Source organism: Onychostoma macrolepis, chromosome 11 (genome assembly GCF_012432095.1).
Source record: "Onychostoma macrolepis isolate SWU-2019 chromosome 11, ASM1243209v1, whole genome shotgun sequence".
NCBI lineage: Eukaryota > Metazoa > Chordata > Actinopteri > Cypriniformes > Cyprinidae > Onychostoma > Onychostoma macrolepis.
The window spans coordinates 28,135,090-28,161,747 of record NC_081165.1 but is presented as its reverse complement, the minus strand read 5'-3'; the positions used below and the strand labels follow the sequence as shown (position 1 = coordinate 28,161,747).

Genomic DNA, 26,658 nt, shown 5'->3' with positions numbered 1-26,658 from the left:
GGGTGGCTCTGTTAAATGCATTAATCATTTTAACACTTTATTTTTTTCATAATTAATCACAACAAATTAACGCACTAAATTAACACAGCCCTACTTATTATAATAAAAATACAGAAAATGCAAGAAAATCACCAGGTTTTCCATCAAGTTGTGACATCAAACTATGAACATACATGCACACATCATACACTGAACAATACAGGTCTTATATACACAGCAAAATCAGAGTAAGGGGCCAAACTGATGTCTTTGGAGTTTTCTTTGACCCGTTTATGACCTTTACCTGATAAAAGAACACCATTACAAGTGTTTGCATGACTTGACATGTTCTTGAGTACTTACTACCAGACATCAGATAGAGACCGTTGGGATCCACCGCAAGACTGGTGACAGCATCCAGATGAGCGACCATGGAGTGAATCAACTTGCCTGAGAAGAAACAGTAACATATAACATATACATAAAAAATAACATAGAAAACTATTGTTATTTTTATTATTTCGATTTTAAGAAAAATCTCTACACAGATATATATATATATATATATATATATATATATATATATATATATATATATATATATATGATTTCTAAAGTTTTTAAAGAAGTTTAAAGCAGGGTTTAAAAAAAAAAAAAAAAAAAAAAATTAAATTAAATCGATTCATTCAGAGCAGAATCGGTATTTTAATGTTTCTGTTCATGTGTTCCTCTGTATTACCGTTCCGAAATCGGTTATTCTTTACTAAAAAAAATAAAAATAAAAATAAATAATGCTAAGAGAGTCTGATATCTTGCATTTAGTCATCATATCCAATACAGCATCATCTTTTCTAAAAAGATTTTGGCCAAATGTATTAAACGAAAGGAAAAACTGTTACGACTTACAGCTTAGGAAAATTAAAACAATCAGTATCTCAAAACATTTGAATATTTTCTCTCAGATCAATCAAAAAAAAGATTTACAAAACAGAAATGTTCAAGATCTCCAAAGTAGGTTTAATTATTTATGCACTCAATACTTGGTGCTCCTTATGCACAAATTACTGCTTTAATTAATTTTTAATTTTCCTAAGCTGTAAATCGTAACCATCAGAATTAAAAAAACAAAACATTTAAAAAAAAAAAATATTTCAGATTGTGTGCAATGAATCTAGAATATAAGAAAGTTTGCTTTTTTGAATTAAATTACAAAAAATAAAGACCTTTTCCATGATATTCAAATTTTTGTGTGTATATATGAGTCAAAATTATCCATTTTTCTTTTATGCCAAAAATCATTAGGATATTAAGTAAAGATCATGTTCCATGAAGATATTTTGTAAATTTCCTACCGTGAATATACCAAAACTTAATATTTGATTAGTAATATGCATTGCTAAGAACTTCATTTGAACAACTTTAAAGGAGATTTTCTCAATATTTAGATTTTTTTGCACCCTCAGATTCCAGATTTTCAAATAGTTGTATCTCAGACAAATATTGTCCAATCTGTGCATCACCTGTGTTGTTGTCGTAGAATCGGATGTGTCGGTCCTCCTGTGCTGTGATGGTGATGGGCAGCGTCGGGTGACTGAGAACTTTATTAATCTGACACGGCGCATCTGAACATCAAACACATCAACGTCAGAGAGCATCATGGGACTTTTCCATTCATTGATGATTAGACTATTATGATTCCATTTATTGAGATTTCTGGATAGGTTTTTATGTCAAGTAGCAATAAACTAAAAGGGACAAGTTTCAAGAAATGTTTCTGTTTTCACCGAATCCTGTGGCTAAAATCTCTGGTTCTGGCGTACCGGGTTTTCCGTCCACTTGCGACTCGAGCTCCAGCACTAGTTGTCGGGTCTCCATGTTGAAGATGCCCATCCTGCCGTTAGTGAAGGCCGTGACCATGTGAGCCGGATCACTGCAAACCAGATCCACCGACGATGGGATGCCAAGCTCTGAACCGCACAGAAAACAACTCATTCATGAGTCTGTGCTTTCACAAAATTCACTGCTGAGATCATCTCAACATAATCACCAATCAAAGACAAAAAAACAAATCAAAGACAACACCCAACAATTCATAAACTAATGCTGTACTCGTAGCATGTGCTCTTATGCTGTAGCCTGTTTCATTTCATATTAAAGCACGAATAAAACTACAAGTGTCAGATCCGCGTCACGTTCAGCAGCGGCGGCTCTTAAAGTAATAGCAGCCTAATAACCAGCTGCTGTGACGTCTGTTCATCAAAGAAAAAACAGGAAATCAATAACTTTTGTAGCTTTAAGGATTTATCTATATTTCATTTAGAATTTAGTGTTTGATAACTTTATTCAATTTCTGTATATTCTGTATATAAGGGCACAGGCAGCTAAATATGACATTTATTATAATGGGTTTATGTGAAGGTTGTTTTAAGTTAAATTAACAATGTAAAATAAACAATGTAGTTCCTCAGAAACGGTTGTGGATGCAACAAAGTGGTTGCCGAGCAACACGCAAAAGTATGTTACTTTGTAATTTACAACAGCTTCGAACACGGCTCAACCAATCAGAATCAAGGACCAGAACTGTCCGTTTTATTAAAAAAAACTTTAATATTAGGTGAGATTAATCGCGATTCACTTCAGAAAAAATGTGCTATTAATTAGTTAACATTTTTTAATCGATTGAAAGCACTAAATAAAATGCAACAAATTTCTTGCAAACCGATGTGTGTGTTTAGTACCTTTGTCCTCGTTGAAGACAGCGATGGCGGGCGTGGTGTCCGCTGCGCTCCACAGCCTCACCGTCCCGTCGCCGGAGCAGGAGAGCAGTCTGTGATGAGCCGAGCTGTAGACCAAACCCCAGACCGCATCTGTGTGTCCAGACAGCGCCCCCCGCAGCACCGACGGCTCTACGACGGACAGAGACACACATTTTATTCTTCCATTTCAATCCACAAGACAAGCAACAAAAATGGAATCCAAATACCTTTGGAAGTCATTTTGCAAGATAACAGGTATACACACATTCTAACATACATTCACAAGCAGTGCTGGGGGGTAATGCATTATTTAGTGCTGTCAAATGATTAATCGCGATTAATCGCATACAAAATAAAAGTTTTAGTTTGCATAATGTGTGTGTTCTGTGTATATTTATTATGTATATATAAATACACACACATACAGTATATATTTTGAAAATATTTACATGTCTATATTTATATTAATATAATTTCTATTATAAATAAATATATTTAATATATAAACATAACATATTTTCCTAAAATATATACATGTGTGTGTATTTATATATACATAATAAATATACACAGCACACTTACATATATTATGTAAACAAAAACGTTTATTTTGTATGCGATTAATCGCGATTAATCGCTTGACAGCAATACTTACAATATTGCGTTACTCCCTAAAAAAGTAACTAATTACGTTACTTAGTTACTTTTTATGGAAAGTAATGCGTTACGTTACTTTTGCGTTTATTTTTAAATCTGGGCAGGGCTTGCTTTTTTGTTTTTAATATAAAAAGTTATATTTTTTGCAAACGTAAAATGAATAAGCCTCAGGCTGAAGGAAAAGTAAATTCAACTGCTGTACGGAGGAACGCAGGAGATGAAAGTTCAACACTTCAGCAGTAAAAAAAAAAGAAAAAAAAAAAAGAAGCACAAATGTTAACTTACCTAAAGTAATTTTTGATTATTAGTATAGTTGAATTGGATCATCGAAAGTCAGCAGCAAAAACATTGGTTAATAAAATGGGATTAAATAAAGGATTTGTGTTATTTAACATATTTAATTAATGCAGATTTGCATCATATTCTGAGTTTGTATTTCACTGTTTTTATTCATTTTGAGATGAGTGCACGATTTCTCTCAACATTAGGACGGGAGAGCTATCTGACAGAAATATCTGACAGTCAAAGTTCCATAATTGGTGACTGTTTTGTAATATAAGTGATATTGTGACAGAAAACTGCATCAAAAGAATTCAATAGAGTTTGGGTGTAACCCAGTGGTTATTTGTGGTATAGCGCCCAAACAAAATCTCACAGGAACCACAATTTTTGTGATATCAACTTCAAATTTGGAACATAACTTGGTTAGACATATGGCTTTGATTTTATAGCAATTTTAGAGTGAAACATTTTATATAAAATAAAATAAAATAGCATACTACATTATCTTTACTGTAAACTTAAACTTCTATAACTTTTTTATACTTTCTTTGAAAAAAAAAAAAAAAAAATGCTTTCACTTCTTGGGTGTCGTCTTCAAAAACAATTTTTGTATACCAAAGGGGCAACTCATCCTGGGGGATACAAACATTAAAATCAAATATAACGGTCAAGTTAAAAAAAAAAAAAAAAAAAACATGAAATTGTATTATTTGAGTCCCAATAATATGGAAAATAGCAATAAATAAATGTTCTGATGTCTCTTTATGGTAGTGCCCCTTTTAGGGTCAAGTAAAGATCGTGTTCCATGAAGGTATTTAGTAAATTTCCTACCGTAAATACCCTTATGACCGGTTTTGTGGTCCAGGGTCACAAATGTGTTACACTCACACACTCAGGGACGCACCGTATGAATCGTACGGATCGATGTTGGGGTTCGGCGTGTTCCAGCACTGAATGGTCCCGTCCAAACCGCCGCTGAAACACTGATCACCGCTGGAGCTCATCACCACACACAGAACCGGACCCCTGAGACCAGACCAGACCAGAACAACATCAGACACAGACTGCATTAGGCTGGTTATTAGGGTTGGGCATCATTTTAATTTTATTGATTCCGATTCTGATTCTGCTTATCGATTCCTAGTTTCGACGCCAATAAGACAAAAATTCTATATATATATATATATATATATATATATATATATATATATATATATATAAAAATTCTATATAATCAGCAGCCAACAGAACTCAAAGAGGAACTTTTGCCTATGCTTTTAACAAAAATACCACAGCAAAAACAACTAGACTAATATAAATTTCAAATGTTAAGGTGTTAAAGTCAAGTAAACAGTCAGTAATAAAATAGGAACAAACAAATCAATGAGCAATAGCATAAATAAATACAACTGAACCAAATTTCAGGTACAGAAACTGTAATTAAAACTTTAAAAACACTGCATGGTTTTCTTGTCAAAAATCAAATATAGATTAATTAATTAAAGTTATTAAAGATATTCAGTCAAGATGAGTGAATGATTATTTTTTGTTCTTTGATGAACATTAAATGAAAGGCAGTGTGTTTATTAGGCTGCTGTCTCTTTAACACCGAACGCACGCAGATATAAAAATACTGTACATGTGAGTTTTCTTTCTCATCTGTTTACGTTCACTTAAGACAAAAAACGGCTGTGTTTATGATGATATACTGACGTAGTTTTCTACACACTGGTGGATAAACACAAAAGAAGCCAGTTCCAGCCCAGAACAACCTTTTCTGCAGTGAAATGCACAGAATTTTACACAAACCGGGAATCTGGACCAAGACCGCTGTTCTCTGTTATATAGTTCTATCCGTTACTGCACTTAAATAGTTTTAAATCACATTAAAATGAAAAAGCAGGAAAAGTTAAGCAAAATCGAAATGCACGCATCTTATTGAATACCATTTGATACCCAACTCTAGCAGTTATAAGATCTGAACGTGATTCACACGTACCTGTGAGCCCTGAATGTGTAGATGGGCTCCACATCCAGAGCGGCGCACCTAAAACAACAACAACAACCGGTTACACTGACCGACCTGAGCGAAGCACAGGGATACTATCCTTAACTACAACTAGAACTATTACAACATATTAAAGATGAAATAAAAAGATGCAATGAAAACGTTTCTATTTTTCATTTAGTTTAAGTTGAGGCACCACAATTACTAACCTAATGCTGAAACTGAAATAAAAACTAATTAAACATAAATAGTATTGTATAAATAGTACTATTTAAAAAAAAAAAAAATAATAAAAAAAACATGAGAATAGCCGAAAGAAAAATAAATGAAACCTAAATAGTAATATTAAACCTAAATGTAATATATATTAAAAAAATAAAATAAAAAACCTGAAATAAAACTGAAATAAATAAATAAATATAAATGAAACCTAAACAGTAATATTAAAAAACTAATAAAACACTAAATTAATACTGAAATATAAATATTAAAGGGATAGTTCACCTTATGTTGGTTCCCATTGATTTGCATAGCGTTTTTTTCCCTGAAGGTCTTTGCACACTGACTCCGAAATTTTCGAATGCGTTTTTTTAGGAGGTTTTTTTTGTATTCGTCATCCTTTCCTATCAAAACGCTTGCTATGGATGCGAAAACGCAGAAAATCAAACCTGAGATTCGGAGGCAGTGTGAAAACATGATTGGCACAATATGAGGTCATATTTATTTTTTAACGTGTGAAAATTTCGGACTCAGTGTGCAATGACCTATTCTATGGGGACCAGCAACTGAAGGTGAACTATCCCTTTAATGTTTAATTTATTTTTAAAAAACTAATAAAATGACAAAAGCACATAAAATGACAAAACATTAAACTGAAATTAGAATGAAAACTGATTAATTTAAATATTAATAAAAACCCTATATAATTAAGAGTATAATGAGTCTCTCACTTCTTGGTCGGGGCGGTTTTCTGCAGGTTCCACATTTTCAGCGTGTGATCTTCAGACGCGGTGATCAGAACCGGCTCAATGGGGTGAAACGCAAGACCGCGGATCGAATCAAAGTGGTTTCTGAGAGTGAACTTGGGGTTCCACGTCTTCCGCAGGGCGTCTTTATTATTAGTGATCTGAGAAAAGCAGGAAACATTCACAAATACAGTACATTTCCACTGAAATTAATACCAGCTGTCATTTTAATATCATTATTCAATCAGACTATTTGTGTATTAACTTTAAAAAATGCCATTTTTGACATAGTATCAACTATATATATATATATATATATATATATATATATATATATATATAAACCATCACACTACAGCTGCAACAAACGATTCACTTAATTAAAACATTAATAATGTTTTGCTTTAATTTAAAATGTTTAATATTTATGAGAAATATAATAAAAACAAAATAGCTAGAGAACTAAAATGAAGAATATAAAAATATAAAACTGATTCAAAATATTAATAAAACTATAATAGTATCTCAATAATAATAATAATGAGACCAAAAATAATGTTTTCTTAATATTTTAAAATAAATTTTATTTTTAGTTTTCATTTTAAAGTTTTAGTAATTTTGCTGATGGTTTTAAAAATATATAATTATATTCTATATAATATAATTAGCATTTTATATGATATAGTTTTAGTTAATTAATTAATTCAACAAAACATAAGTCTTGCCTTTGCAACAAGCTGAAACAAGTTTACTTTATGTATTTATGTATTACTAATTTATGTATTTATTTAAACTTTAAAATTCAAATGAAAGTGGAAATTAAAAAAATAAAAACTGATATGCATCATGATATTTACATACATTATAATATACGATATATATTATAATAGTATCTCAATGATACTAAAATAACACTTTTTCTTAACATTTTGAAAGATTTTATTTTTAAATTCTGTTTTCATTTTAATTTTAGTAACATTTTTAGTAATTTTTTAGTTTTTAGTTGTTTTATTAGAATGTCAACACAGTTTTTTTAGTTTTAGTTATTTTACCACAACTTTAAACAAAAATGAGAAATGTTGCCTTGGCAACTAGCTGAAATTAAATAACTTTAGATTTTTTGTTAAGTATTGCATTTTTTATTTCAGTTAATGTGCATTTAGTTTCCAGTAATGAGAAGGTTTTTGTCGTCTCTGGACTCACGTCGTAGGACAGATTCTCGGCCTCGTTAGCCACAGTGAGTCCGGCCAGTTCTCCGAGACCCAGTTCGCTCTCCAGCGTCTCGTCTGTCCCCATGATGAAGGACTTTCCCGAGGACGGGGGGAACGTCAGGGCTTCAACTGCAGAAACACACACACATACACACGCATCAGCGTCTGCAGCAGCGTTAATTTCGTTAACGAAAACTATGAAAAATGTTCGTTGACTAACTTTTTCCCCATGACTAAAATGAGATGAAGATGAGACGACAATAAGGCCAATAAACGATAACTATGACTATATCAACATGCAATTTCGTTGACGAAAAAAGATGAAACTAAAATGTATTTAAAAAAATAAAAACTTTACCAAAAACCTCTTTATTTTCTACAAAAAAAAGAAAAAAGACAAAAGAGAAAATGTTATTGCGGACTGCTGTACACGGCTCTACTACGCCAGCTTTCATGTGTGCGGTTGCCAGATATCAAGAGTTCAAATCCTCGAATCAGAGCTTCGCTGTTACAAGGATACATTTTCGGATACATTGCTTATTTTAAGCAATCTGGCAACCATGCGCTGTCTGAAAACAGCGACAAACAAGCTGGAGTTTAGCGATCTAAATGAAAGTGTCACTCATGAGATCTTGACAGAACCGTGACAGGTTTTGCGAAATCGTAGACAAATGCCCAAAATCGGAGGCAAATCGGTGCTCGTTTACGCGAGTGACAATCACGCAGTGTGAATAATCAAAGACGCGATCTGAGAGATTCAGACAGCGACTGAATGCTAGTCATGCAGTGTGAAAACAACGTGATCCGACGACTTTGAAACTTGTGAACTCAGCAGAACCGTGAGTGTGTCAGAAATACCCTCGTCGGTGCGTCCCAGCGGATGCTCGTTGAGCCGGGGCAGGCTGGGACGGACGGGAGGAGGCACCGGCGGCTGGATGGACGACAGATCCTCGGCTTCACGCAGGTTAGCCAGCATGTCCTGCAGCTTACAGCGGTTCGGCCCTGAAACACACCACAACAACCACACTTCATCTGAGAAACCCAGGCAAAGTCCAGCCCACCTTCGACCAATATTTATATTTTTCAACATTTTTAAAACAATAAAAAGAAGCATTCCTCCCTTCTATGCTTCGTCTAGATGCCCAAACTTTTTAATACGAAGAGCCAAAAATCAACTTTATTAAGGGAGGCGAGACAAAAGTAAATGTTGCATATATCCAACTATATTATATTAAAATATATTACATTTATTATTTTTTAAAATAATTAAACAAATTTAAACAGCAATTTTAGAATTTAAAATTCTCTTAATCAAATTTACTTATTTTACAAAAATAAAACAAATAAAAATGTAATTTAGAATTGAAGATATGCTGATTTTATTGCTGTGTAAATCAGAATTTCAGTGGATTTCTACATTAATCCAGGGGGAAATCAGATAAACACTGCTATACAGGAATAAAATTGTTGTATTACTATATTATATAAACATTTATTACATTTAATTTTTATAAATAAATAAACAATAAATATATATATATATATATATATATATATATATATATATATATATATATATATATATATATATATATATATATATATATTTTTTTTTTTTAGAACTTAATTTTTTATTTTTATTTTTTAAATCAAACTCACTTAATTTACAAAAATAAATTAAAGTGTTAAAACAAAAATGTAAATTAGAAAACAATGTAAATGAAGATATGTTGATTTTATTGTCATCTAGTCAGAATTTCAATGGTTTTCTACCTCAATCCAAGAGAAATACAGACAATAAACACTGATATATGAAAATAATTTTTCTATATTAATATTATATTCAAATATATTAAATAGTATTTTTAAATAATTAAAAATTTAAATAATTTTTTAGAATATTTGAATTATTTTTTAATCAAATACACTTATTTTGATTTCTATACAAAAATAAAACACAAATGTTAAAACAAAACTTGTGATAAATCAAAGGCAGTGTAATTTTAGTATCATTGACATACTGTTATAGCTTTTGTTAATATTTTAGATTTTACCTTTATATTTCCTGATTTCATGTTAATTTTAGGTAAAGTTTTAGTAATTTTATTGTATTTTTGTCATTTTTAGCAGTTTTTTAAATATTAACATTTATTTTATTTGAAAACGGCTTTTATAGTTTTATTTATTTAGTTAACTGTAATAACTGTGATCAAGGGTCAACAAAGGTCAACTCTGGGCATCTCTGGTCTAGGCTTAGTTTAACTTTGCTTTCCTGGTCAAAGGTGGACTGTTTTCTGATTTGGCACGGTAATAAATCCATCAGAATGAAATGACAAAGAAATGAAGCACTGGAATAAAAATCAGAGGAAAAATTAGAGTGATAATTGATAAAGTGCGCAGCGATTGCTGAAGACCCATCTGAACTTTCTTACAGTGGAAGCAAGGAAGGGGGCGGAGCCTGATTTATACACACACCTCATTCATAGAGGGGCGGAGCAAACAAGCCACACCCCTCTCAGAGCACCAGCATAAATGCAAAGAGAGCAACAGAAATGAGCAGCTGAAGAACTAAATGAAGGAGAACAGAAACAGTAGTTGTGTGAGAGATGCAGCTGGATCCTAAAAGAAAAGATGACGGGAGGAACAGATGACAGGACGGATGAGCAACGGGGAGGACTGAAGAGAGCGGCTGGATTTTTGTCAAACTAGCCAATGATTTTTGAAAGGAATTATACAGATACATTAGAAGAAACTAGTGATAAACCGATACAGCAGGCCTAATGATCGGCTGATTCTGACATGATCAGCAACACCTGATCAGACCAAACGGCTTCCATTGTTAAATGAATATATAAATGTGTGAATCTCACAAAAACAAGACGCGCTCGGATCAGATTTCATAAAAAAAAAAAAAAAAAAAAAAAGAAATTATGAATTTTATAAAAAAAGCGAAAAATAAAAAATGAGAAATTATTCTGCATAAAGAAAATGAATCATATTATTTAAAAAAAAGAAGTTGTAAATAAAACAAAGATACATTTACAAGAAACAAGAAATTAAATAAAATAAAAATAATAATATTTCAGTCTTTCTGCTTCAAAATTTCACTTTTTATTTTTTTGCAAATTGCAAATTAAAATGTAAATCCTACACCAATTCTTTCAATGCATTATGATTTCTGTTATTTTCATGACTATTAAACATATTTAACCCCAATTTTTTTTTTTTTTTTTTTTACAGTAATGTAGTAAAAACTTTGTATTAATAACCAGGAAAATATTTTTAAAAAAATCTTAATAGTCCTAAAAATATGCATAACATAAATAAATAACGAATATACAGTCAAACCAAAAATTATTCAGACAGCAGATATAATTTTGGATATTTTTTGCTAGCGGGTGCAGGACACTAAAATTAATTTATGTAAGTGAGGATAACAAAATAAAGTGAACTGTGACATATTACACCCAAAAATTCTTCGTACAGTCGACTACCAGTAAAATTGATAAAAATTTGTTACCAAAAATTAGATTTGATACTTTGACCTGATCATGGTTTATTACATACCTTTCTATCAAAGTTATCTGACATTATCAAGATGAATTTATTCTGACACAGTTCTTGTCATATTTTATTACCATTTTCTAAACTATAGCAAATAAATGTGAGAAATGTTGAAGGTCTCTGAATAAATTTTGAATAAGGTTTGACTGTATGTCCCTGAAATATGACCTGGCCACGTTTGTGTGAGATTCACCCAGGCATCATATCGTCCTCCTGTTTTGCAGATTTCAGTCATTTAAAGCAGATATCGGTTGAGCACTAGAAGAAATAAAAGAGTAAATAAAAAAAAAAAAAGAGGCGGCGGCGAGCGAGAGGTTCCTGTCCCACTTACTCTTCACCCCTTTCTTGCCCTTGCGCTCCTTCTTGTACTGTTCCTTGAGTTTAGAGATCAGACCCTCATCCACGTCCCAGGACTCAGACGAGGGGCTCTGCTCTTCCTTTTCTACACGGAGGAGGGAGGAAGACACGTTACACGGCCTGACTCCGGATTCGCACGCTTTACTCGCATTCAGAACATCACACTGAACCGGATCCACGACTCTACTGTACATATACATCTATCATAACATCATATCATAACGTCTGTGAATGTCCAGCTCATCAGATCTAACAGGACGTGAGATCAGGACTAAAACACAGCCTCGGAGAAAGTCATATCAGCTTTTATAGTTGCTGATGCAGTCTAAATCAGAATTTCAGCAGTTTTCTACCTCAATCATGATAAATGCTGCTATACAAGAACAAAATTCAGGAATGCATTATATATTATAAAAATATTTGCAAAACAATGACTGTGAGCTTATAGGAAAAAAAAGCAGTTAAGAAGGGCCATAATAACAAAAATAGAAAATAAATATACATATATTTCTATTATATTTGTTTATCTTAGTGAGCATAAACATAATTGTGCATAGTAATACAAGAAAAAAATATATGTATATATAACGTAATGCAAAACACAGACTGCTTCTCTAATTGCATAAATAGTCAAAATGGTCCGTAACTAACTAAAATATAAATAATATAAAATAAAGGATTTATCTGTTTTTGCAAATAAACTCTTCATATATATATATATAGGTTAGGAATATAGAGGTTCTGGACCTTTTTAAACGTTTCCTACAAGTTTACAGTCAATGTTTTAAATATTAAATATTTTTAGATTATATATTTTCAGATGACATTTATATTTATTTTTTGTTATTTTAATGTATCTTGTTGCGAGTGTACACAATAGTGTTTTGTGACTGACTGAGAGGAAGAAATACTTTTGTCTGATCTGATCGGTTGGTTTATTGTTTTTTTCCCCTTTTTTTTATCTCTCTCATGCAAAAAATCATCAATAAATAGAGTTAAAAAGGTCATTATAATGTCCGAAATACGTATAAAGAGTTCAGTGTTGATTCCTGAACATCACGTCTGCATTATGGTCATGTGACTAACGGCAGCCTGAGAAATCCTGTCCGAATAGTGCTGAAGTCATGAAATACTACACACGGAGAGTTCTGGCAGCGGCCCGAGCCGCAGTTTAAACCCTTTCAGCACCGTTTTCAATTAGAGAGCTGATCGACGGCTGTATGAACGAGAAAAATCAGTCCAATTCTCTTCAGAGACTCAACAGAGATGGATTGAGGGGTAGGGAGTATGTGTGTGTGTCTGTGTGAGAGAGAGTGTGTGTGTGTGTATGTGTGTGTGTGTGTGAGAGAGAGAGAATGTGTGTGTGTGTGTGTGTGTGTGTGTCTGTGAGAGAGAGTGTGTGTGTGTGTGTGTATGTGTGTGTGAGAGAGAGAATGTGTGTGTGTGTGTGTGTGTCTGTGTGTGAGAGAGTGTGTGTGTGTGTGTGTGTGTGTGTCTGTGTGAGAGAGTGTGTGTGTGTGTGTGTGTCTGTGTGAGAGTGTGTGTGTGTCTGTGTGAGAGAGAGAGTGTGTGTGTGTGTCTGTGAGAGAGAGAGAGTGTGTGTGTGTATCTGTGTGAGAGAATGTGTGTGTGTGTGTGTGTGTGTGTCTGTGTGAGAGAGAATGTGTGTGTGTGTGTGTCTGTGTGAGAGAGTGTGTGTGTGTGTGTGTGTGTCTGTGTGAGAGAGAGAGAGTGTGTGTGTGTGTGTATGTGTGAGAGAGAATGTGTGTGTGTGTGTGTCTGTGTGTGAGAGTGTGTGTGTGTGTGTGTGTGTGTGTGAGAGAGTGTGTGTGTGTGTGTCTGTGTGAGAGAGTGTGTGTGTGTGTGTGTGTGTCTGTGTGAGAGAGAGAGTGTGTGTGTGTGTGTCTGTGTGAGAGAGAGAGTGTGTGTGTGTCTGTGTGAGAGAGAGTGTGTGTGTGTGTGTGAGAGTGTGTGTGTGTGTGTCTGTGTGAGAGAGTGTGTGTGTGTTAGTGCGTGTGAGAGAGAGAGTGTGTGTGTGTGCGTGTGTGTGTGTGTGTGTGTGTTAGTGCGTGCGTGTATATGTGAGTGTGAGTGTGTGAGTGAGTGTGTAACACACGAGGAGACAGGAACTCAAACACATCCAGTGCATTTGATGGCGCTCTGAAATACTGAAACACTGCCATCGACTGCAATGAAAGACAAAGCGAGGAGCAGCTCGTGTTCGTTCCTGCATGATGCTGGAGAGACAGCACAAAACAATCTGCATCACATGATAAATAACCCGCAGAACTCTCTCTAAAGCATTACTGCAGCTGAGAGAGCAGCACAACGCTTTACAAAGAGACCGAAGAGCTGCTTTAAAGTGTTGAACTGAGACACGACTTCTCACAGAGGATCTGAGTCTAACAGCTACAGTGTGCTAAATGAACTAGAGGAAATTATATGATTGTAGAGATTAAATAAAAACTAACCAAGCATCCAAAGTATCAATGCAATACTGCAAGGAAAATAAATGTGATATATTGACATATAATTGTAGCACCAGGGTTATTACCATAAATAAATATTTAAAAATGTTGAAATATAAAGTAAAATAATAAATAAATAAATAAATATATATATATATATATATATATATATATATATATATATATATATATATATATATATATATATATATATATATATATATATATTTTAATGTTTCTTTAATTAATTTCTTATAAAATATATATTACTTATAAATTATTATTTCAGCTAGTTCAGCAACAAGAACATTTCTCATTCTGACCTAGTTAAGGTTCATGTACTATAATAACTAAAATGAAAGCAAAAATTACTAAAAACTATACAGACATATTAAAAAACAAAAACTAATACAAATGACAAAAACACAGAACAAAATAATTAAAACTGTAAAAAAATATAAGGAAAATATCAAATTTAAAAATAAAAACTAAATACTAAAATATCACCATCAGCACGACAATAAGCACCTATAATTATGAATATTACTACACTACCATTCAAAAGTTTAGGGTCAGTATTTATTTTTTAATAAGTTTTTATTCATCAAGGATGCATTAAATTGATTAAAAGTGACAGTAAAGACATTTACAATGTCACAAAAATTTCAAATAAACGCTGTACTTTTGACCTTTCTATTCATCTGTGAATCCTGAAAAATGTATCACGGTTTCCACAAAAATATTGTGCAGGATGACTGTTTTCAACATTAATAATAATCAGAAATGTTTCTTGAGCAGCATATTCAGTCGGTAATCGTTTCTCATATAGACGTCTGTGAAAATAAATTCAGTTACATATTTTACGATTGTCTGCTGTAAAGAATGAATTTTATTTTTCAAATGTATTCTTTTTATTGTGTAAAATGTTTTTAAAAAAACACTTATTATTATATAATTATATGCGATATAGTTATGTATATAATACACATTTTAAAATTGTACTGCATACCAGCTGCTGCCATAATAAAGACCCATTTCGAATGTTTACGTGTTTTTCTTCTCTTTCTGCACCCACTCGCTGTGGTTATAAAATATTGTTCTTGTAAATACTTTCCAGCATAAAAATGCAAATAAATGCGACCCCAAACTTCTGCATGATCTCAAACCCCTGGCGCATCTTTGCCTGTTTGTCAGCATAATCTGTGCTATAAAGCGTCTGTTCTGCATGTGTTGGTGTTTTCAGCAGGAAGAGAGCTGACTCTCACCCCAGTCGGCTCGCTCTCCGGAGGACGGCGTTTCAGACGGGCCCTCCATGTCCTCACTATTGGCCAGAAAGTCGAAGCCCTTCAGAACCTCATCCGTGTCCAAGTCGTCGCTCATGTCAGCTGAGGAAGAGGAGGGAGACGGAGACACCTTCCTCCTCACCATCTACGACAGGAGGAGGAAGTGTGAGCGAGGGCAGCTGGTGTAACTGCCATGTTCTGGCTCTCGGTGTGAACGTTAGTTAACTCACGGTGGTGAGGTCCACGATGGTCTTGTTCTGTCCCTCGCTGTCGTCGTCATCCTCTTCATCGCTGAACTCAGCCGCGGCTTTCTCGATGAACTTGAAGGCTTCCAGCACCGTGGCAGATTCCGACATCTCCGCTTTACTGCGGGTCCAACAAGAGCAGACATCAATCATCACGCCAGCGTTTCACAGTCACACAATCCACAGCATCTCTGCTTCTTACCAACAATATAGATTTCTCATCCGAACTAGTAATAGCAAGTAGAGTGGAGAAAAAAGTGGGGGACAATAAATAAATGAGATAATATGGGCTGAAATGTGTCTGAAAGAATGAATGAAAGAATGAATATTGGCAAACAGTGAGTTAAATAAATAAATAAAGCTAATATGGGCTGATATATCTTCAGCAAGTTAAATAAATACATTTAATAAAGGTTGATATTTTCAGTGAGTAAAATAAATAAATAAGGGCTGATATATCTTTAGTGAATTAAACGAACAAACAAACAAACAAACAAATAAATAGAGGCAAATATTACTTCTGGTAGGTAAATAAATAAATAAAACATAATATTGGCCGTCAGTGACTTAAACAAACTAATATGGGTCGATATCACTTCAGGGAGTTAAATTAAATAAATAAACAAATAAATAAATAGTTGATTTATCTTCAGTAAGTAAAATAAATAAATAAATCTAATAAAAGGTTGATATATTTTCAGTGAGTAAAATCAATCAATCAATCAATAAATAAATAAATAAATAGAGACAGATATATATTGTGGTAAAATAAAAATAAGATATTAGCCAACAGTGAGTTAAATAAATAAATAAAGCTAATATGTGCCGATAAATCTTCAGGGAGTAAAATAAAATAAAATGGAAATAAAATAAATAAATGTTGCTATATCTTCAGTAAGTTAAATAAATAAATAAACAAACAAACAAAGACTGATATACCTTCAGGGAGTAAAATAAATTGAAATGAAATAAAATAATAATATGGGCTGATATTTGGTCAGTGATTGAAGTAAATCAGCTAATATGGTCTGTCTGACCCGATCATGGTGGTGGTGCTGTCCTTCAGCGAGGACGGCTCGGTCCCGTTCACCATGGGCTCGGTCCGCTTGTCTCCGGGTCTCTCTCCGCTGTCTCCCGTCAGTCCGAGCAGTGCTTTGACCCGCTGCGACTTCACATCCAGGATGGTGTCGGTGTAGCCCACCTCCTGCAGGTACCTGAGAACGCCGGAAAAACATCAGCGCTAGAGAGTCCAAACGCTTCAGATTGCACATTAACTCATATTAATGCACTCAGTTAATATTTATACAAAGCAATAACCAAGCAACTGCAACCGTGACACATGATTTCAGCTGTCATTGAAAAATAAACAAATATATAGAATACAGTAAGTAGCCTAAAAATCAAATGATTAAAATAAAATCAAATTTATTAATTAAAATTAATCCAAAATTTTTTTACCTGAAACTATATTTTTAATAAACAGAAGCATGAAAACATCTTGCGTTGTGCCCTGATGCATTAAAAATTTAAAAGTATGTTACAATATAAATAAATATATATTATTGGTTGATAAATAGTTGTCATTTTCTATATGCAGAATATAATTTCTTGCTTTTATTTTTTAATTCTAGGGTTAAACAGGAGCTGCAAGCTCTTCATATACTATTATAGTTTTTATTAACATTTTGAATTAATTTTTATTTTCATATTTCTTCATTTTAGTCATTTTAGTATCACTAATATACTATTATAGTTTATACTATATAATAGATATACTATTACAGTTTTCCTTAATATTTTGAATTAGTTTGAATAATTTTGTTGTGCGTTTTTGTCATTTGTAAATTTGTAGAAATATATAGTTATGTATTTAGATGATATTAGTTTGAATGGTAACACTTTACAATAAGGTTCATTAGTTAAACATTAGTTAATGTATTAACTAACATGAACTAACCATGATCAATACATTTGTTACTGTATTTACTAATCTCGCTAACGTTAGTTAATAAAAATACAGATGTTCATTGTTAGTTCATGTTAGTTCACAGTGCATTAACTAATGTTAACAAGATTTTAATAATGTATTAGTAAATGTCGAAATTAACATTAACAAAGATTAATAAACGCTGTATAAGTGCAGTTTATTATTAGTTAATGTTAACTAATGTAGTTAACTAATGAATCTTATTGTAAAGTGTTACCGTTTAATTTTAGTTAATTTTATTATTTCATATATTACTTTACTTTTACTTTATATATATTTTTAATATTTTATTTCAGTTCATGTTTATTTAAAATATTTTTTATGATTTTCAGTTTTAGTTAAAGTTTGTCATTTTATGTGTTTTTGTGTTTTTAAAAAATATGTCTATACAGTTTTATTATTAATTTTGCTGTTAATTTTTAAAAACATTTTATTTCAGAAAATGTTTATTTTATTTAAAATAATATTTTTTATGGTTTTACTTTTAGTTAAACATAACCTTGAAACAGAAGCATGACGGGTTAAGCAAACACCGTTACAAACACGACAAGTAATTTCTGAGCGTCTCAAATGCTGTTTCTTCAGGTTTATCGCTCTCTGGGACGTTCGACATGCAGTTAAAGTCAAACTCCAGAGGTGAGAGAGAAGCGTCTAACAGTACAGTCAGCGTATGGTTCACGTACCTTCAGTTAACCCGACACACACACACACACACACAGCGGTCCTGTGCTAACACTCCTGCGGTCTGATGTCTGGAGGGAGAGCGTTCGACTAAATCTTTAGCAGCAGTTTTAGAAGAAAACAAGAGAGAAAGAGCGAGCGAGCGAGAGTGTGGCGTCTCCCGCTGTACCAGTCTCTCTCCAGGCACAGGAAACTCAAACGAGACGAACAATCTCGCATTCATTCAGCCTTACTGTCACTGAGACACACACACACACACATCTATCAAAGGCATGTCCATAGACTTCAATTGTTTTTATATAAAGCTAATAAAAACAACAGATTAACTCAAATCCAATTTTACCCCTCACATATATATATATATATATATATATATATATATATATATATATATATATATATATATATATATATATATATATATATATATATATATATATATATATATATATATATATATGCATATAGTATCTGTCAAACGAACTCAGCGTTTCACTAGATTTGTAGCGAGACGTGTTTTTGTGCCTGTTTTCACTGAAGCTGGAGTTTCCTTCAAAATAAAAGCTTAAAGTGCAGCTTGAATTACTGACAGCGAGCGGCTTAAATGCAGTCCAAACTCAACATATCTCTTTCAAGTGTTGAAATTAGGAAAGAAGTATTGTGATACCCCTTCAGTAGTGTAAAGCAGAAATAATATACCTATGAAATATTCATTTTCATTTATTTTACAGTGCAATTGTTTTACTATATCTCGCTATTACCGTCATTGTTGTTATTATTATTCTATTTTAGGGGTGGCTTGATATCACTTTTTCAGAACCGATCCCGATCCGATACCAATTCAGAGTATCTGCCGATACCGATATCGATCCGATATCTGGGCAGTCTTTTTTTAATCAGTGTTGAATTTTTATACCTCAGTGTGTGTTGACTTGATCATCACTCTTTTGCATTTTACACACAATCTACTAAATATAGACAACTTTATTGTAAATAAAAACAATAAATGAATGCATATAATCTATGACAAAAATACTATTATAAACTATGTTAGTGGATAATTTGGTAACAAAAGTTACTCTAGAAGTGAAATATAAAATTAGTGAAAAAAACATTTATTGGGAACAAAGAAAAGTGAATAAGTGTAGGACTAAATCTGGTAAAAATGATATATTGCTCTTTGTATTGTTGTAAAATATACTTGTTTTCCATGAATGCATTAATATATAAATATATATATACTGTAAAATTAAAAGATATTTCTTTTAAACGTACTGCACAGTAATGAGGCAGCACCATATGACAGATGAGACAAACAAGAAAGGCTGTTAATAATCTTTCATTGTGCAAAAATATTGCAATACGAAAGGCTCCAAATACAGAGCTGCACAAAGCACTTATGCGCACTCCGAGCACAGAATGATGCGCTTGAAGCAACACGGAGTCTGCATAGAGAAGTTCAAAGAACAAAGGAAAGAGATATTAATGCGTAGTGTATTACAGTTTATTGAGCCTTTTCTTTTAACAGTTTTAAATTTCAGTTACTGTGCTCATGAAGACCCATTCATAGTGCTGTCTACAACAGTGTCGTGACCGAACAGACACCCGGTAGAAAGCAACATGAGCACAAAACAACATTAGAGCAACATTAGAAACAGCACAAAACTCTAGCAACTCTAGCAAAATCATTGAACTTTATTTACAGATCAAGTATAACAGAGTGGAGAGAGTTTTGTCGTCTTGACTGTCGTAACAGAACGCAGTTTGAACGCTGAATGGAGGATGACAGACAGAAGTGTCGACTTAAATATTAATCTGTATCTCACATTAAACTGCGGAATGGCTTCAGAACACTTGAAATATAGTGCACGAAAACTTTATGGTGTTTTATAATGTTTTTGCAGCTTTTGTGGGTCTTAACAATAACAGAATAGTAGCTATAAACACAATATCGGATTTGGATCGGTTTCGTCTAACCGATAACCCGGCTGAAAATGACTGTATCGGAGCCGATACCGATACTGAGTATCGGATCAGCGCACCCCTATTCTATTCTAATTTGTTTGTCTTCCTAAAACAGCAGTGTGAATGTAATTTAGACTGAGACAGTATATCACAAATAAAAAGTCTCCTTTAAAGTTCAGCTACAAGTCAATTCACTGACTTTTTTCTGACTTACGTTTCTTAGTTAAGAACATGGGTTGGAGCTCTTCATTCTGAACTCCCAAAGTGCATTAGATAGAATAATTTAACTTTAAAATGTATAATTCTTCATTTGTCTTTTTAATAACGCAATAAATATGGTATCATGGACTTCATATCGCAATATCATCGTATCGCGAGATTTTGATATCGTTACATCCCTAGGAAAAACATCTATAACGAACGAGTCGAGAGTCGTATGGACTATTGTGATGCATCATATTGTCTGGTGCTGTAGCGCGACAGTCATGTGATCAGAGTTCATCTGAGTTTCAGGATTACAGTCGGAGCACTAAACCTCATCAAATCACTGCGGTGTGAACGGTGCTGGGCTTCATTACATCACGCCTCAACTTTGTTTTTTCTTCTGAATGCTGAAGTTAAAATGAGCTTCAATATCACAGCCGATATGACAGCCGACGCTCGTGTATGCTGGAGATCAGCAGATAGATCAGCGTTTATAAATAGACAGGAGTGTGGAGGTGTGGAAGAACTTCATGTTCGGTGTGGGAGTGACCTGAACCACTTTACCTTGTGTGTGTGTCACGTACAATCAAACGCTAATACACCGCAGTTCTTCTACTGCTTTCATGTCTTTACTCATTTAAATACTCTTAACTGCTGTTTTTATATTAATCATAATTTAAATTCAGTCTAAATTAAATTGCTAAAAAACCCACATAAAATCAAGATGCAAATTGAAACTAACATTTAATTTATTAAAAAATATGGGTCTTATGAAACCTGTCAAGAACGTTTCATCCTAAAAATCAAAAGAATAAAAACTAAAAATGATGGTATAAATGCTAGAAATTATATTTTGCATAAATGGGACGATTAATGATGTCACAATATTAAAAGAAAAATAAACGAATAGTCCTAAAATAGACTTCATTTTCTTTATGCAAAATTTAACTTCATGTTTTTATTCTTTTGATTGTGTGGTGAAAAATATAAACATTTAATAATAATATTTTAATAACAATTGTTTTTATTGAAGAAAATTCTGGAATCACAAAATGTGTTATAATCAATTAATTTAATATAATTAATACCAGTTTTGCCATACTCTGTTTATTATTATTATTTATATACTATCATAGTATTTATTAATAATATGAAGTAGTTTTTATTTGTATATTTTTAGTTTTTTATTTCATTTTTATTTCATTTTTATTAAATGCTTGTGTCATTTTTCTTAGTTTTGTTTTAACTTTTTGTTATTTTTTAATTTCAGTTTTAGTATTAGTAATTTAGTTATTTTTATGTTTTTATCTGATTTTATTCTGCTGTTGTCCAAATTACGTTCTTAGCAATGCATATTACTAATCAAAAATTAAATTTTGATATATTTATGGTAGGAAATTTACTAAATATTTTCATGGAACATGATCTTTACTTAATATCCTAATGATTTTTAGCATAAAAGAAAAATGTATAATTTTGACCCATACAATGTATTGTTGGCTTTTGATACAAATATACCTGTGTTGCTTATGACTGCTGCTGTGCTGCAGGGTCACATTATATATATCTATATATCTATATATATATATATATATATATATATATATATATATATATATATATATATATACACATCTTTTATTTTTATTTTTATATTCATTTATTTTATTTCAGCTTTATTTCAGTTAATGAAAATTATTTTAATAGTTTTAATTAACAATAACAATGCTGGTCATAATTATAGCAGAAAAAAAAATGTCTTTGAATATTGTGCATTAATTGGATATTAATTTCTGCAGTTCTGTAAACAAACGAAGCAGGTCGTCATTTTCAGTGAAGTGAACGCAGCACAAAGTGTGCGTGTGTGTGTGTGTGTGTGTATGTGTGAGTGTGTGTGTCACTCACTGTCTCAGCAGCTGTCGTCCCTGTTTCCAGCTCAGCTGACTGTTGGGTGGTTCAGGAAGAGCCTCATTCTCGTTGCCCTCATCTAAAGGTCAGACACAGGACGACAGACACCTGTCACTCACAGTATATCTGCTGCTCACAGCTTCCTGTCTGACCACATTCACATTCATCATTACAGACTGCAGCGACAAACGAATCGCTCTGAGAGTGCTTTACAATGACGTCCATCAGACATGAAAGTCTGGTTTGTTTGTTTGGATTTACGGAAGGTTCATGAAAAAATCCAGCCTAATTTGTAGAAGCGTACCTGTACTGACCAGACAAGAGTTTTGTTTTAATTTCCATGATTTCTGAAGACTTGAGATCAGTTTTATAGACAAATATAAATGTGAAATGAAAGCAGAGCTGGAATCTAGATGGAGATGATGTTCAGATGTATGAGATTTTTCATTTGTGTCACATGAACACAGACTTCTGTGTTATCTTTATGTTATTTGCACTTTTTATGATTAAAAAAAAAAGAGCAGATGTGTCCAAACCTTTGCCAGCCAGAGCATAATTTGATTATAGTGTTATGTAGGGCTGCATGATTAATTAAAGTAAAACTGAAATCACGATGTCGTGATTAAGTGTGATTATTGCATTAAGATGCATTTGGAAACACAACCATCTTCTCAAAATCAAAATAAGAAGCTTACAGGTGCCCTGCAGATTTCCGTCAAAATAAAAGTTTGATGGTTTATCATTTCAATTAATCAATTAACATTAGTATTGAAATGGTACACTTCTATAAATACATTGAATACATGATTACATTTTTTTTTACAGTGAAATATTTCTGTAATTTAAAAAAAAGCAAGAGAAAAACAAATATATACACACTTATAAATATAATAATAATAATAATACAATAAAATATAATAATAAAATAGCAATATTCACTATATATTAATGTGGTAATTATTAAGGAAATAATAACACAATAGTAATATTTCTTAATTAGTTTTTATTTAGTAATTTTAAAATGTTTATTTAGTGTAGTAGTAGTAGTAGTAATAGTAGTAATAATAACAATTATCATTATTATTATTATTATTATTTTATTGCCATATTGATATATAAATCACAAAATTTCAGCCAAATTGTGCCGCCCTAAATACAAGTACAGTAAACCTGGATATTTTAAATCATATCAAATCACAATTAAAATGTAAAATTAAATTAAAATAATATAAATTATTATAATTTAAAAGTATTTTTTTTAATTTTTACAGTTAAATATTACACATTTTTATTTATTTATTTATAGTAATTTTCATATTTTATTTAGTAATAATAATAATAATAATAATTGAATTTTTTGGCCAAATTGTGCAACTCTACAAATATGCACAGCAAATTATTATTATTATTTTTTTTAAATCTCACATCAAATTGCAGTCAAAATGTACAATAAAATTATTATTATTATTATTATAATATTACTTTTCTTTTTTTCTATTACTTCTCTTTGTGTGTGTGTGTGTGAGCTGGTGTCTGCAGGAACTGTGAGCAGATGAAGGCTGATGAAGGCTGTTGTTTACCCGAGTCGTAGCTGGGGGGTTTCATGTCTCCCTGGTTGAGCTCCGTCCCGTACTTCAGCTTGTGGTATTTGGACCTGCGGAGGAGAGAGAGAGAGAGAGAGACTGTTGCCACGGCGACAGCACCTTCAGTCGCACATGCGTGTGGGACGAGTCTATAAATTCCCTGAATGTGAGAAGTCATGATGGGATCGAATACCACGGTAAATCAGACTGAACTCTGGGAATCGCCTCACATTCCACAAACCAAAGGCTTTCTGCCTAATCTGATGCTGTCAGACCGAGACAGGTTTTAATCCAGTGCATAATTTACATCCTTCTGTTATAAATATATATAATAATAATACATGAGCATTTGCATTTTGCATATAAACTGTCCTCACTGTACGCAAGTCATTGTTAAACATGCATGCATGTGCATTAACCAATATATATATAACATTTTTTTTTAAATTGTGCTTTTTTTTGTCCAATTAATCTGAGAAATAGATTAATCGAATTAACAAAACAAGCATTTAAACTAGCATTTGATTTAAGGATGAAAAGACTGAAAACAGCAAATCTAATATTAAACCACAGATAAGATTTGACTAAATTCATATTAAATGAGCTTCATTCAAAGCAGTAAAACAGACATTAGTGACACATATCAGATGAATTCAAAATTAATATGGTGAGTTGCGACATTGCTCGGTACCAATATATAAATGTTTTATTTTATATTAATTTTTAAAAGTTTAAATTTAAATAATTTTTTAAAGATATATTCATTTCATTTTTTAATTGTTTAAATTATTTTTTTTCGAATACGTATATTGATTTTATTTTTTTTAATTGATTTAATTTAAATTATTTTGTTAAATTATTAAAATTTTAAATCATTTAAAAAATATATATTCATTTTATTTTTTAAATTGCGCTTTTTCATCCAGTTAATCTGGGAAATAATAAGTAGCTCAGTTGATTAACAAGAAAACAGTTACTAGTATTTGATTTAAGAGACCCCTCTGAAAACAGCAGATCTAATATTATTATACAGGTAGTTTTGACAGTAAATTCAGATTAAATGAGCTTCATTCAAAGCAGTAAAACAGACTCCAGTGACGCAGGTCAGATGAACTCAATATTAATGTGCTGTTGCTTGGTAACTGTAAACAGCAGAACTAAGAAGCTGTTTCTTGACGTGACAAAAGCATGACACCCAGACAGAAAGCGGTGTGTTATCCAGCTGTATGAGGACTGAACCTCAGCTACTGACGCAGGAACGGCTCTGACGCACTGATTTAAGGCAGGGCTCTACAGTGTGACCATTTGCGACTGAAAACTACTGCGTGCGACTATGTACAAATATTTAGGAGCACCAGTGCGACTGACCCGATTAACACGTGTTTGCGCTGAGAGGAGCTGCAAAGGTTTCTAATGTTCTTACAATGTGCTTTTGCAGCATTAAGTAATGCATCACAGCATAGATCTATTTGAATGATTATTAAGGGAGTTTGCAAATGTGATACTGCTTTAAAACAACAGTTCATTAAACAACAAGTTAATATTAAGTGACTTACATTGTCTGACTATAACATTATTGCCTGATTTTGCTCTATTTCGTCAAAATATTTTCAAACAAAGTCACAGCTGAGCCGCAGCGCATCTCCATTCAAACACAGCGGTGTTTCGTTTATGAATGAACTGCGTTTTTAAATGAATCTAGCGAGTCAGTGATTCAATTGCTTCGTTCCTGAATGAATCAGCCGTTTGAACGAATCAATTGAATGAATGATTCAGTGATAAAATCAGTGACTTGCCGCCACCTGCTGGCAGTTTTAGTTTCATTTTTAAAGTATCTTTTCTGTTAATTAAATCATTTAAAATTTCCACCTCTGAGTCTCATTAAACGTCTAAAAATACACATACAAGCCACAAATATTGTTTTTAATACTTATTTCATTTGATTGGTAACATTCATATTCAATTTTTTTTTTATTAGAAATTTGAAAAAGCTCACAAATATATATATTTTTAGAGTTAATTTATTAATTTAAAGTCAGAAAAATGTCTTTACAAAGGTAAAAACAAAATTCCCTGAGATAATATCATAATTGTTGTTTTAATGATGTGCGATTTGACATTACACATTTTTGACATTTTGACAAACACACCTACAGAGTGCATGCTTGCATCACGTGATGAAGTCTAGTAAGTTAAACTCTAGTGCGCATTTACAGTGTGTTCCTTCACTGCATGATTCAGTCTGTTAAAATGCATTTAAAATGATTACAAAATTCAAGATATGGGGGCAGAAAATTTATATTTTATAACGGTGTTCGTTCCTGAATCAATGGTTTAAATGATTCGGTTCAATCACAATGACTCACTTATTAACAGTGGCTTGCTGCCACCTGCTGGCGGTTTTAGTTTCACATTCAGAAAATCTTTTATTATTTAAATAATTTCAAAAGTTTTATGTTTAATATATCAAAACATTATTTATGCATTTGTAACTTCAGGTTAAATGCATTCATGTCCTGCATTAAACAGCGTGTAAATGCATCTAAACGCCACTT

General features: G+C 32.3%; 1 protein-coding gene across 2 annotated transcripts in view; it reads right to left on the bottom strand.

Annotated features, from left to right (window-relative positions):
- Positions 1-26,658, bottom strand: part of strn (striatin, calmodulin binding protein) — a 53,331-nt gene that overhangs the window by 4,633 nt on the left and 22,040 nt on the right. Inside the window, exons 3-17 of one of the 2 annotated variants that reach the window (XM_058791438.1) lie at positions 24,101-24,174; positions 22,518-22,599; positions 16,813-16,989; positions 15,761-15,896; positions 15,513-15,675; positions 11,754-11,864; positions 8,717-8,860; positions 7,851-7,987; positions 6,633-6,808; positions 5,674-5,721; positions 4,579-4,700; positions 2,718-2,885; positions 1,800-1,946; positions 1,500-1,601; positions 343-429 (exon numbers count right to left, since the gene is read on the bottom strand). In XM_058791438.1, coding sequence (XP_058647421.1) covers positions 343-429; positions 1,500-1,601; positions 1,800-1,946; positions 2,718-2,885; positions 4,579-4,700; positions 5,674-5,721; positions 6,633-6,808; positions 7,851-7,987; positions 8,717-8,860; positions 11,754-11,864; positions 15,513-15,675; positions 15,761-15,896; positions 16,813-16,989; positions 22,518-22,599; positions 24,101-24,174 — 1,874 coding nt within the window. The remainder of the gene's footprint in view (positions 1-342; positions 430-1,499; positions 1,602-1,799; positions 1,947-2,717; positions 2,886-4,578; positions 4,701-5,673; positions 5,722-6,632; positions 6,809-7,850; positions 7,988-8,716; positions 8,861-11,753; positions 11,865-15,512; positions 15,676-15,760; positions 15,897-16,812; positions 16,990-22,517; positions 22,600-24,100; positions 24,175-26,658) is intronic. The other variant, XM_058791439.1, reaches the window with a different exon arrangement.